This window comes from Colossoma macropomum, unplaced genomic scaffold (genome assembly GCF_904425465.1).
Source record: "Colossoma macropomum unplaced genomic scaffold, Colossoma_macropomum, whole genome shotgun sequence".
Lineage (NCBI taxonomy): Eukaryota > Metazoa > Chordata > Actinopteri > Characiformes > Serrasalmidae > Colossoma > Colossoma macropomum.
The window spans coordinates 43,319,428-43,334,009 of NW_023494791.1; the positions used below are offsets into that span (position 1 = coordinate 43,319,428).

The 14,582-nt window shown below is 39.5% G+C and overlaps 1 protein-coding gene and 1 non-coding gene across 2 annotated transcripts in view; one reads left to right on the plus strand and one right to left on the minus strand.

Moving 5' to 3' along the window:
* atrnl1a (attractin-like 1a) overlaps positions 1 to 14,582 on the plus strand; it is a 370,723-nt gene that overhangs the window by 282,508 nt on the left and 73,633 nt on the right. Inside the window, 1 exon segment of the mRNA XM_036575121.1 lies at positions 12,280 to 12,387. Coding sequence (XP_036431014.1) covers positions 12,280 to 12,387 — 108 coding nt within the window.
* On the minus strand, positions 6,109 to 6,179 carry trnag-gcc. The gene has a single exon. It is a non-coding gene; the product is annotated as a tRNA-Gly (tRNA).

Below are 14,582 nucleotides of genomic sequence, written 5' to 3' on the forward strand. Positions count from 1 at the left end.
GTAAAGGTTTTTCCTTTCTCCTGTAAAGTTACCATTTTGGAGATGCAAGGTTTTCTTCTGACAACAGCGAAATGCTGTTGTTGATCACTTATTTATGTCATTTACTATGAATATGTTTGGCCTGTATTTGTATGTCCTTAAACACTGAACATATTAAAGTTTTTATTCAAAGCCCCACAAACCTACTTTCAATGGAAAAATGAGTTAGCCAAAGAGTGTGGATAAAAGACTCATTCTTGTGTGCATTCACAGAGCAGCAAAGCAAATATAATCTTTGCCAGCTTATAACTAATTTATTTAAATTAAACTTTTAAAACAAGTTTATATTCATGTTAACTTTAAATATATTAGAAACTGTCTGCCAATGCTGATATAACAGACCAACAGTGAAGTCTTTACGATGATGTTTCCCTTCTAAACTCCAGTAAAGACCTCATTTTGGTGTAATCAAATTGTAACTCAATTCAGGTTAAACTTTTTCAAACGGTATGTAATTTTGTATAGCTCATCGTTTTTCTACCAGTGTGGTGGAGCAGTAAACAAATCAATAAAATCACGAAATCATCCATGATTGCACTATGTAACAAAAACAGACATGTTCCGGGTGGGTAGTGTCACGTTGGCATTTTACTCTCATTTCATGCCAAACGTTTATAAAAGAACAAAAATCATGTCTTAGACTAAGCAGACCTTGAACTGTTTTTGGAATATTTCCAAAAATGATCACAAAAGATGGCTATTTGTTATCAGTGATGGCAGAGTAAACAAGTTTTGTCATTAAAAACTGGGCCGGAAATTACTGCCCCTTATCAGTCAGGTCATTGTGCAGAGCCACATGAAGTTCCATGCTAGAGAGAGGCATTGTGTGTGTTTATGACTGTCCATATCAGATTTCTTATCATGAAAGTGTTCGCTCCCTATGGAACCTCTTATTCAGCGCTGAATAGCGGCCCTCTTGAATATCGCATCCGTCATGAGCCTTGGCTGAAGTACGAGAGTTTAACAATGAGCTAAACGTGATTATTTGAAGGATATCGGTAGTTTTAATCTAGCCTGGTCAAAAAAAACTCTGAATGAGGAGGTGGGAGTTTTTTTTAAAATAATCTTTTACCCAGCAATCATCAAGGGCAAAATGCCTATTCAGTTGCACATTCCATTGTTGAAAGACAGATCAGTCTGCAGTTTGTGTGAAGGGTGTTAAATAGGCAGGGTATTTGACAGTCATTGGCCGTTTAGTTCATGTTGAAGGTTTTCTTCACTTTATAAAGGGTGTAAAATTTTCATTCAAAATTGAAAGTCAGTCGAAATAAGTGTTTGATTTTAAGCTTCAAAAGAAGAAACAGGGCAACATCATGGTTTCCCTTTGTGAGACGCAGGGCTATTGCTAGTGTCTGAGCGTATCTGGGGCTCAGTGGAAACTGTGAGTGTCTCTGCCAGCCATTTTCAGAAATAATCATCGAACAATGTTTTCATAAGCCTACATGTAATGTTTTTTTCTGATACAAAGAAAAAAGTTACAGTGGAGAACAAAACTTCTGGGTGGCTTAATAGCACTATTTAAGGCTACTGTAGCTAACTAAGCTCTGTAAGCTAAGTGACTGTGTTTTAGCTAATGCCACAGGGTCAGCCTTGAGGTTCTCAAGGATACCTAACGGGCATGTTACCATTTCACACCGAGTTGGGTGGGTACAGAATACGTGTATTGCCGTTACACCTAGTCCTAAAACCAAAACGCTCCTGTTATAATCAGTGAAGCTGTTGACGCCAGCTGCGAGTGGCAGAGCAACGTCGTCCTACCTCAGAACGGATGAGGATAAATTCAAGCATGAAGTAGAGAAAAGGAGGAATCTCTACAACCCTTCTCGTAAACATTAAAAGGATGTTAACAGAAAGGAAAAAGTTGATGAAGTTGGAGGTCAAAGAAAATCACCTGTTTTGTCAATCATTAATAAAGATATTTAGCTAGTTACCAATGTAGACTTAGCGGATACGGGTTAGATACAGCTGAGTAGATACAGCTGAGCTTTTTTTGTTAGATCCGTGGTTTGTTTATGTTTTGCTTTGACATGCACACTTGATATTTCCTGTGTAGACATCCTGAAGGCTTTGTGATGCGACGTGGTTCTACATTCAAACACTTGCTTGCTGTTAGGACACAATGATACAAAAGAGGTGACTATTCTGTTACAATTACAGAAACAAAGAGTAATCATATGTGGACACCTGAGCATCAGATCTGTATGAGCTTGTTGGACATTCCTTTCCAAAACCATGAGCATTAATATGGAGTTGACTCCCCTTTGCGGCTATAACAGCCTTCACTCTTCTGGGAAGGGTTGCTACAAGATTTTGGTGTGTGTCTGTGGGAATTTGTGCCCATTCAGTGAAAAGAGCACTTGTAAGGACAGGCAGTCGATGTTCCAGTTAATCCCAAAGGTGTTCAGTAGGGTTGAGGTCGGGGCCCTGTGCAGGCCACTGGAGTTCCTGCACACCAAAGTCATCAAACCATGTCTTCATGGACTTCGCTTTGTACACAGGGGCTCCGTCATGCTGGAACAGGAAAGGGTCTTGCACAAACTGTTGGCACACAGTTGGAAGCTTATAGGTGTCTAAAATGTCTTTGTATGCTGTAGCATTAAAATGACTTTTTCCTGGAACTGATGCACCCACGCCCTGAAAAACAGCCCAGGACCATTATCCCTCCTCCACCAAACTTGACTGTTTGCATTCCGATAGGTAACGTTCTGGCATCCGCCAAACCCAGATTCTTCCGTCCGACTGCCAGATAGTGAAGCTTAATTCATCACTCCAGAGCACGTTTCCACTGCTCCAGAGTCCAGTGGCAGCATGTTTTACACCAGCCAGACTTGTGTGCAGCTGCTCTGCCGTGGAAACCCATTTCATGAAGCTCTAGGCGCATGGTTTTGAGCTGATGTTGCTTCCAGAGGCAGTTTGAATTCTTTATTGAGTGATGCAACAGAGAACAGACCAATTTTACATGCTATGTGCTTCAGCACTCGGCAGCTCTGCTCTGTGCGTTTGGTCTTCCTGCTTTGTAGCTGAGCTGTTGTTGCTCCTAGATAATTTATTTCGCAATAACAGTGCTATGTTTGAAGTCACTAAGTTCTTCAGACCGACCCATTCTACTGCCAGTGTTTGTTTATAGCTGTGTGCTTGATTTTATACTCCTGTTAGGAATGGGTGTGGACGAACTACCCGAACCTGAGGAGATCTATATGCTTTTGGCTGTATAGTACATTGTTGCTGGTATTAAAACAGGGTGATTACTAGCAGAACTACATTAAAACCACTCTTATCATTTTGTGTCTACAAGCTAAATGTGTCTTTTAAATGTAGATTTTGGTTGTTAGATGTTTGTTTTTTCTTTTGTGAGTTTATCACTCACCACAGCGCAGGAGAAGTAAACTTGTGTAGTAAAGTTGCATGAAAAGAAGAAGAAGTCTCTGAACAACTTGTTTACTACAGCAATGATGGTAACTTATGGATGGATCTGATGGATCCATGTTAAGATTATGTGGTAAATAAATTTCACATTTCTTCCACACTTTTTCACTGCTGTGCATTGGGAGTGATGAAGGTCTATACGCTTGCTGGAATGTGGAACGTGTAAATAAGGTGTGTTCTCACACAGAATACGTCTGCAGCCAGTACCGACTCTGGGCTCGGTTTGGGGAGGGGCTCGTTATCACTAGTTTGGTTTCACACAAAAGAATTCCATCTGAGCCGCGAATCAGTTGTGCAGTGCGTCACTTTTCCGCAAGCAGGTTTGCCAAACGTCAGGCACTGGCTTCACCTGTTTTGCTTTTTTAATTTTCTTTGGATACAAACACAGTGAAGAACAGCGCTTTATGGATACATAGCATTTCACCGTGCAGGAGCACCTGCAAACAAGGAGCCGTTCTGGTATGAGAAAGTTCTTAGCCATGTAGATAAGTCGAAGCAGTCACATTACAAAATGTACCAAACACACAACCCCAACGCGGCGTTGAGAGCGGATAGCTTCCACACGCGGTTTGCTGGAAGTGAACCCCAGGCAACTGAATTTCAGGAGGACCAGAAATCGGCTCTCTGGACCGTTCCCATGAAAACAGCCTTCACGTTTGGTTAAACATGCTGAACTCTCAAAGCAAACGGGTTTTCCTGGGGGACAAGCTAGGAATATAAAGCTGAGGGGCCATGATATTCCAGTACTTTATATTTAGATTTCATGCTATGCATTCTTTACTTGAAAACCTGAGTAACTCCTCCAACATTTAATGACGTTTTCAAACGGCCGTATAGCAAACATAAAGCACAGACAATTATACATCAGATTTATTGTGTCTGTGCATGTCTGTTATGTGTTGGGTACGTTTTGCTGAATTATTGCTTAATTATATAACTGATCTGTATTGGAGGGCATTTTTAAAGGAACCTTCCCAGTGCTGCATGTTTTGGCAAATATAGTTAGCACATTGGTTCCATACATAGTTTTTGTGTAAAATTTTAACTTATTGTTTATAAGTCGAGTTATTGTCAGTATACACATTGTCACAGTTGTGGTGAAACCTTGTATTCCCAACAAGGTAACTTTACAGGAGAGGGGAAAAAATATTCTCAATTTTGAGTGGAAAATAATGTAACAAGATGTTTTTCCAAATCATTTGGAACATTTCTGCTCCTCCATTCATCATGAAATTTTATCAGCTTTTACAGTGTAACTGGCATTTTCATATTATTTTTTTATTGTAACTTTGAAATGGAGATTTTGCTCCAGCAGTGCTGATATACACAAGTATGCAGTATAAGGTGTGTAGTTTGGGCTTCTTTCAGGCTAAATGCAGCATCTCAACAGCAAACTGACAAACTGGCTTAGTTATGAAATCCATGTTGTTTTTCTGAATGCAGTTTAAAGGAAAACCACAATATTCCAATATATAACTGTAGTTTTTGATTGAGAATGCCATGCGTCATTGTTATAGTGCAGTACAGCACCTTACAATGTGCAAATGTTATTACAGTGCTTTTTTTTTTACCAAAAAATAATTTCTGAAAGAAATACATATATGTACACACACACATTATCTAAACCGCTTATCCTTCTGGGTCACGGGGGAGCTGGAGCCTATCCCGGTCATTGGGCGGAAGGCAGGAAACACCCTGGACAGATCGGCAGTCCATCGCAGGGCATCACGGTTTAGCGTGTTCAGTTGGCCTGACTGCATGTCTTTGGACTATGGGAGGAAACTGGAGCACCCGAAAGAAACCCACACAGACACGGGGAGGACATGCAGACTCCTACATATATGTTATATATTTAAACATAAATACATAAAACTATGAAGCATATTTTGGTGTGTGTTATGGTTCTGCATGGTTTGCTCAGTGTTTTGTTAAATAAAGAGTTTTCTTTGGGAAGTGAATAAAGCGAAAAAAAATGTGAAAATCAAATTGTGACCTTAAAATTAAAAGCCAAATTAAATTGTTTTTTTGAATATTTCAGCCTTGCTGTATACCTGATCATGCTTAAGTGTTTTTAACACTTCGCTTTGATGTTCTGTGTGGCTCTCCAGTAGCGCTTGTCTCACTGAGCGTGTCATGATAGGCTTACTGTACTCATTGAATTTGCCTTCTGTCAGATTAGATTGATGCTGAGTGAGTCTGATAATGTTAATGTTGCTGAGAGAGTTCATTTTATAGTCCGCAGAAGCATGAAGAAACAGAAGTGTAGGGAATGAAGGTAGAATGAAGGTAATAGCTGGAGAAGAAATGACTTATTCCTGCAGTGGTTCAACATACAGTTATGCAGCATGTTGAAGGCTTTGGGTATTTTTTCAGTTTAGAGATCTGCGCTGTTTCAAAGCTGTCTGTTCAGTAAAGAAAACTGCTTACACAGTAATGAAGCCTGGTAAGATATAAGGTTGATATTTTGGTATAGAAATACTATCGATACATGCAGGTCCAAGCATAGATTTATTATTTTATTATTTATATTTTTAGTGTGTATTAAGCCCCTAATCTATTAGACTATTCTCATAGTATTCTATGAGCTTTTTAACAGAAAACATGGGCAAAAAAATAAGAAAAGAAAAGAAAAAAAAGTTTAGCTGCATTGGCCGGGAATCGAACCCGGGCCTCCCGCGTGGCAGGCGAGAATTCTACCACTGAACCACCAATGCTGAGCTGAGGGGTCATGTGACCACTCGCCCTGTCAGCACACAGAAGGAATAACAGCCACTCTTCCTGCTGTGCGAGGAAAGTTTACAGCTGTGAAACTAAAACCCATGAAATCTAGAATTTATCCTGTACTTCTACACATAAGCACACAGCACAGACGTGTTCAGCTGCTTTACGTTATCCTCTTGTGGCTGTTAAAGGAACATTCCAGCGTTTTTCAGTCTAATCTCTATCTGCTGCTTCTGTAGCACAGATTACCAGAGACGGTCACTTCCCTGTACTTAAAATGAATACATTTAAAAATAGCTACAAAACGCTTTTCACAGAAGCCATTAGGCTTATACATGTGTTAAAGTTTAGTTTTTTTGTTTGTTCCTTTACTAAGTCATGTTAAGTCATCTGATTTTGGATCTTTTGCTCTGTTCAAATGTGCCTTTCACACAAACTAAGCTTCTGTCAGCACTGGATTCTGCGCTTTATTGAGTTAGTCCTGCTGAAGGTAAAGACTAAACATGGAGAAGCAGCGTTTAGCTACTATGCTGCTCTGAAATGGAACCAGTTGAGAGAGAACATTAGAAGAACCTCAACACTGGATCCTTTTAAATCCAGGTTCAAAAAGTTCCTACTTGAGCAGCTCTCAGCTCAGTTTAAAACAGTCAGCTGTTTTAGTCCTTCTCCTCTGTAACGGCACTTTATTATCCTAATTTAAATTTTTAAGTAGATTTTTAATTTTCCCAATTTATTTGCTAATTTGATTTTTAATGTAATGATTTTCTATTTCAAGTCTATTGTTTTAATCATATTTTTAATCATGGTTTTAATATTTGTTCTCGTTTACTTTACTTTTTAATTGACTCTGTATTTTCTCATTTGTAAAGCACTTTGAATGACAGCAGTGTACGAAAGGTGCTGTAGGAATAAACTTGCCTTGCCTTTTTATATTTGTTCTAAATTTATAACTGATACCACATTTGTGTTCGAAATGAGTGAGAGTTGTCAGGCAGATAGTCTTTAGGTTAAAGCATGTCGGAGTATTTCTTTAAACTGAATGGCATGTATGCCAGTATAACTCTCTGAAAAAACCTTTCATAAACAGTGTGTACACTGTATGTACAGCACTTTATTTCTGAGCAGATTAGATAATAGATGATCCACTAGCACAAGGAAGAAGAAAGTCATAGGAAAATGCATTAAAAAAAACAGCAACTTCCAAAACTAGAGTTCAAAAACTGTATTAAAAGACTCCTGAACAACCCTGTAAGACCTGGTAGACCCCAAAACTGCCCCAATCAGATAAACAGCACAACTTCCATCTCTGAGAGAGAGGAGAAAATGAAGCTGCTTCAGATCTGAAAACATCCACAGATGTTTCTGTCCATCCTTCCACTGTGAGAAGACGACTCAGCGCTGTGGGTCTAAAAGGATGTGTAGGTGTCAAGAAGCTCTTACTGAGAAAAGGAAAAAGGCAAATCAAGCAAAGTCTCCTGGACTGACTGTCCCAGAGTCCAGACCTCAACATCACTGGATGTGTTTGGGATTACTTGACTACTGTAATGCTCTTCTTGCTAGACTTGCTAAGAAAACTACACATCCTTTACAACTCGTACAAAATGCAGCAGCATCCTAACAAAGACAAAACAGAGAGATCACATCACTCCCGTTTTAAAAGAGCTGCACTGGCTGCCTGTATCATTCAGGATAGATTTCAAGGTTCTGCTACTAGTCTTTAAAGCTCAAAACAACCCTAAAGCACCTGCTTACATCACAGAGTGTCTGTCTGTTTATGTTCCGGCACGCAATCTAAGATCTGCAGATAGTGGCCTTCTACAGAGACCCTCTGTAAAATACAGAAAACATGGAGAGACTCTTTCAGTTATTATGCTTCTAAACTGTGGAGCTCAGTTCACCTTTTATTAGACAGTCAAGCTCAGTGCTCACTTTTAAGAAGCACCTAAAAACGTATCTCTTTAAATTAGCATTTAACTAAAACTGAATGTCTCATGGTTTTAATCTTGTAATTTATCTTGTATCTTCTTCATTTTCTTCTGATTCTAATTAAGTACTAATGATCTCTATAACTATGTTTTATCACCTGTCTGTAAAGCACTTTGAGCTGCCACCGGCATGAAAAGTGCTATATAAATAAAATTATTATTATTATTATTACTTGGTGGATCATGGACAGCAGAAAGTGCTACCAACTTCCAAGACTGAACTTTGGAGGCGTTGAACAATGTCTCTGCAGGTTTCTTTGAAAAAAATTCTTGCTTTCTTTGAAAGCATGTTCAGAAAAGAAGGAGCTGTGATAAAGGTATAGAGTGGACAAAATAAATATTGAACTTTATGTGATGTTTAATTATATATATTCTTTTAAATATGTTTTCTGCAACTTTTTTTCCTAACTTGTGCTAAATGACTGTTTTGACTGGAAATTAAATACTTAAATAAGTTGGTCTCTTAATTCTCCTCAGTAGCAAAATATAATTTAGTGCACAAAATAAAACAATGGTCTTTTGAACTTTCTCACTGTGACGAACAAGAGGTGTTTTGTGTCTCCTCTACCACACACACACACACACACACACACACACACACACACACACACACACACACACTCATACACTCTTATTCTGCATCCTGAGACAGCCATTGTTTACAGCTTGTGGAGGTTAATTATGCGTTTTATGGGGCATTTACAGGCCCAGGCGAGAGATGCCACTGTGTCCTTCTCCCTCTTCTGAAGGACTTGTCAGGGGACATAAACCACTCTTTGCTCCAAACACAGGCCTACATGTGTGCTAAATGTTCCACACACAAACCCACACACCAACATCCAACCTTGTTTTTATGACCATCATTACAATTGTCCAGACATATGAATTTGCCATCAGCGCCTTGGTCTGCGTCATGTTTAGTAGCTCTCAGTCCGGACACTGTGGTCCAGAAGCCCACCACAAACCACAAACCACACACACACACACACACACACTTTGAGGTTGTGACTCTGTTACTTTAGAGATTGGACTGATAGCTGAAGAGAACAGTATTTCACCAAGTACAGCATGTATTTTTCACTAGCTGGGTTTCCATTCGTGTAGTTTTATATGTTTTTTGACATATTGAATAAAAACAAAATTATCAAAAATTGGAAAAAGGGAAAGTTTGGATGCTCATTTGAGGCAGATACATTACATTCCTTGAGCAAATGTGAATATGATAAAGTCATATGACTGCTCAGGTGGTTCTGGCTGTAGCTATAAACCATGACAGAAGAAAGCAGTTTCCAGTGAACTGATAAAGAAGCGTCAAACATACCTTTATCAAAGAAACAAGGGCACAGTGTCATCGATGTACAGCAGAGACTTCACCTAATGTCAGCTACGCTCTCTTAGTATCCTAGCTACACTTTTTGTCGTCCATCCATCCTTTTTTAGGATGTTTTAGGTACATATTTTATGCATAATAAAAATAAATAAAATGAAAAAAATATATAATAAATACAATTGAAATTAATATTAATATTGATATTATAGAATATTACAGAAGGGTTGACAAGATCCCTCCTTCTCACTTTGAGGTGGAATGACATGGTGATGTGAAGAGAGATCCATCAAAAATCGGCACATCTTATCGCACCTCATCACACTCTGCCGCTCACAGCTGGGGTAGAAAGCTTCATGCATTATAAAGGGCGCATTGTGGTTTTGTCGCTTTGTTATGAAGCACCAAAATGAACTAATTGCGCCCCCTTGTGGAGCATCTTCAAGCTGCCAAACTTGAGTGTGTGAGTTACAAGCCAGGTCTATGAGGTGTTTTGTATCTAAAAACTGGTAAACAGAATTTTGTTCTATTCCTGTGATATTAAGACAGTTTTAAATGTATTACAGTTTGAATGTTAGGACCTGTTCAGAGTCCTCAGAATATAGAAATGTTCTACATTTTGTTTCTTTTTGTTATATTATCATTACTTATTTCATGTCCTGTCCTAATAATTGGCAATAATATTGTTCATTACACCACAACAATCCTTCTTAGACTTAAAATTAAAGCCAAATTAGTCAGATGAAAACAGTTGTTGAAGGTGTTTTCTTGTGAAATGGTTCATTGAACAGAAACTTGCTGACTCCAGTATCTTTACAGTGGTGCTGATAGGAACTGGGGATCATGATATCTGCAACTATCCAAAACCTACACGTGTCGTCTCTTTGTATGTAATATTGTAAATTATAAATACATAAATATATGTTTTTTTTTGATCAAAACTTTATCTCAAAACCATTGTAGAACAATGTCTTAGGCAGCAAACTGTGTATTCATAACCATTTTATCTAATAGCTAAACACTGCAGATGTCTGGTTCCCATTACCAGCACTTTTCTGAACAATTCTGACTCCAATTCTGTAAGTTTGTCTAGAACAGAGCCTTTCACATCTAACTACTGAATGACATCTTAACCCAAGGTGCCCAATCCTGGTCCTGGAGATCTACCACCCTGCATAATTTAGCTCCAACCCTAATCTAACACACCTGATCCAGGTAATGAAGGCCTTCAGGATTATCTGAGTATTAGAGTCTGGTGTGTTGGATCTGACCTCTCGAGGGTGGTAAGTCTCCAGGCCCAGGATTGAGCACACCTGTCTTAACCATTTAGTTATGCATTTTGAAAAAAAAATAGTGGAATTCCCCTTTAAGCAAAATGCTTATAACAATCAGCGATCATTGTCAGTATAGCATGATACGGATAAATATATCATGACTGCCCAGACTAGTTGAAATGTTCCAGACTTTGTTGGTTTTAAGGGATCTCAGAGGGATTTTACACACATCTGTTTGATCTCTTTTCTCTGTTGTTCGGATCTGTTCAGTGAAAATGCCTGTAGATCTGAGTTTTGGATCCTCCGCTACAGTCTAGGCCTGCGTGTGAATACGCAGTCCGAAGGTGCTCAGAGAAAGTGTTGGTTTGTGTAACACAGTCTTCATAATCAGTCAGAGGATGTTTACCAGGCGAGTGAGTTTCGTGTGTGGAAATGCTCTCGGTTCCTATAAAGACTGAAGTGGTCTGGTTCTGTTTTATATTTTATGGAGCAGGTGTCGGCCCATAAGCTACAGAGTCAAGCTAAGGCCGTCCCAGAGTTATTGTTACGAGTCCTCATGTGTTTGTGCTGTCATGTGCTCTGTGTTTGTTGGCGTCGGTGTGGGTTCAGTTGTAAATTTGAAAGTGATGTGTGTGTATTTTCTTTTTAAACTTATCTGGGCTCCTCATGAGTGTCACATATGTGGAGTAATGAAGTGTCGTGGTCTCATAACACGGTGCACTGTGTGTGTGAGTGTGTGTGTGTGTGTGTGTGTGTGTGTGTGTGTGTGAGTGTGTGTGTGTCTGTGTGTTTCTGCGCTCCTGCCTATTCAGTCGTGGCTGTTATTGTGTTGTGTTCTCGTCTGTTTACATTTGTTTTCTTCAGGGTGTTTTGGGGCATGCAGAGATAAAGAACCCCTCGCATGACTCACAAAAGCTCTATTCCTCTCTCATTTCCTCTTTAATTAAGTTTTCCCTCTCTCTCTCCTTCCCCCCCTCCGTCTCTCTCCCCTTTCCTCTCTCTCTCTCTCTCTCGCTCTTTCTTTCTGTCTTTCTTCCCCTCTTCTGTATCTCTCATACTCTCTGTCCTTTTCTTTCTCTCTTTTTCTCTCCCTCCCTTTTCTCTTCTTCTCTGCCCTATGCTCCCTATTTCTCTCTCTCACCCTCTCTGTCTTTCTGTTTTTCTGTCTCTCTTCTTCTGACTCTCTATCTCTTCCACTCTTTCTCTCCTCCTCCTCTCTCTCTGTGCCTCTCTCTTCCCTGACTGCCTGTCTCTGTCTATTTTTCTCTATCTCTGTGTTCCAACTTCATTCCTCCATTCTTTCTGTCTCTCTCCCTCTTTCTCTGCTCTATTTCTTCCTCTTCTCTCTTTTCTCTCTTCTACTTTCCTACCCCTCTCTCCTTCTCTCTTGCTCTCTCTCTCTCTCTCTGTTTCTCTCATCTTTTCTTTTTACTTTTCTTCTTTCTTTCTCCCCCTCTCTCTTCCTCTCACTCTTTCTGTCCCCCCCCCCCCCCCTCTCTCTCTCCAGCAGCTCATGCGGGAGCGGCAGCAGATGGCCAGCCGGCCCTTTGCCTTGGTTCCAGTGTGTCTCGAGGTGACTGAGGAGGAGGAGGAGCTTCTCATGGACCAAGTGGAGGTGGGTACCTGTGCTCATTTGCATAACGCAGCCTTGGTTACTGAGCAGATAACAGGAATAAATATAAATATATTTATAGAACATTTCTCTCACTTTCTACCAATTATTTATGTACTCAAATAAAAAGGAAGGCCAACAAATGAAAATGAGCTTAACTGAACGTGTTTTATGCCACAGATCGTGGCCGAGTGTCCAAGAGAGCGTAAGTGTCCTTGCTCTCTCTCGATCGGTAAGACGGTCCTCTCCTCACTCAGAGTGATGCTAACCAACATGGCAGTCTGTCAGCTGACGTAACAGAATTACCAGTTAGCTTCTCCTCCAAGCGTGTTGCTTTCACCCTCGTTGGTAGTATCATGTGAGGGGAAGACCTAGCTACCCGGGGACTTGGGCGGCTTTGTCAGGCTTTGTTTCTTTGAGAAAAAGCAGTAGTGCAGTATCATCATACACACTTCAAGAAGATGGTTCTTCAAGGGTTCTTTAGTGAAGAAAATTGTTCTACATAGACGCATGAGCAGTCAAAGAACCATTTGCATGATTAAAGGGTTCTTCAGATTGATGGAGAATGTATTGTAAATGGTTCCATATAGAACCTTTTTCAAAAGGGGTTCTATGCATGATTAAAGAGTTCTTTACACAGGAAAATGTTGTTCAGATTAATGGAGAAAGTGTTATATATGGTTCCATACAGAACCTTTTTGAAAGGGGTTCTATGTAGTACTAAAAAGGGTTCTTCTATTGTTACAAGCTTGACATCGTATCACAATGCAAAGAACCTTTTAATCATGCATAGAGTCATTTTCTTTACTAAAGAACCCTTAATCTTTTTTGAGGATGCACAAATTGGCAACTAATCATTGCCGATTTATCAGGAAGTAAAAATTTTGCCAGTGATGTGTTTATTTTTTCATGACAGCCCTTATTTATTGTTACTACATGCCTCTTCTGAAGTTTATCATCTTTAATTTAATTAGAAACAAATGCGTGTGGAATATGCTCGCTGAGAATGGCACGAGATGTTTGAGGTTAGAGTCAGGTCGAGCTGAAACATCTGCATACAACTCAACCTGTTTTTCTGACTTCATCAAATGTTATCCCAACTTAAAGATTCAGTACTGCATAAATTCTCACCGGCGCATACCTTTCCAGTCACAGTTACTTTCTCACTCTGAAATATAACAAATCTAACTGGTGTGAAAAGATGTGCCTCACACTTGTTCAGAAACAGATGGTTAAGTTCAGCTCCACAGTAAACTCAATTTTCAGCTTCATATCATCCGTGTAGCGCAGTTAATTGGGCGGTTTGATATTTATTTTACCGCGTAAAACCTGGGTGAGATAGGTTACGGCTTGGTAAAGGTTTGACAGAATCCATTTGTATCTCTTTATGTCACATTAAAAAGCATAAAAAGATGATGTACAGCAGGGTCTCTATCTCACGCTGGTCCTTGTAGAGATCCAGTCAAGTTGAAGCTCGCATTACTCATCTGCACATGTTCATGCGAGTCCCTGCTGCTTCCCACCATCTTTTCGCCCCTCCTTTTTTATCTTTCTGCTCTTCCCCAGACACTCATATTTTAGAACATCTTCAAAGCGCCATCTGTACTTTTTTGACCTCTTGTAAAAGTGAAAAAAAAAACCCAAAATGTGTCACTTTATTTACTTTGATTTCAGCACGTACATCTGGACTTGATAGATGTGGAGGAGTTTATAGGAAGAGGGTATAAGTAACATATGTCACAAAACTAGAATTCATCTGCAAAGCCTGTCCAGATCTTGTAGGCTTTGTTAAATACCATCTGACTTGGATCATGAATGTTACTATTCAGATTTGTCTGATGTTCAACATGAAGACGTCTTTTAATTTCTAACCACCATACCAAGATGTACGGCACTGTGCAAAAATCAGAGCCCTCCCTTCATTTGGTTTATTTCCAGTCAAATGGCCATTAAGTTCAAGTTGTTCATTTTTCAGGAGATATTTCAGTAACACTTTACTGTAGGGTGCTGTTCAAAAGGCTATATGACACCTAAATAACGCTGTTATTGGAAGGAAACCTACCTATGATAACCTTCCCGGAAAAGGAGAAAACCTACTTTACTTTTAATGTAAGTCAGTGGAACCAGACGTTTTTCAAAGTCATTTTTGGGCCATTTGGGCAGTGATAAGCTTGTCATGACAACTGACATAACCCTAC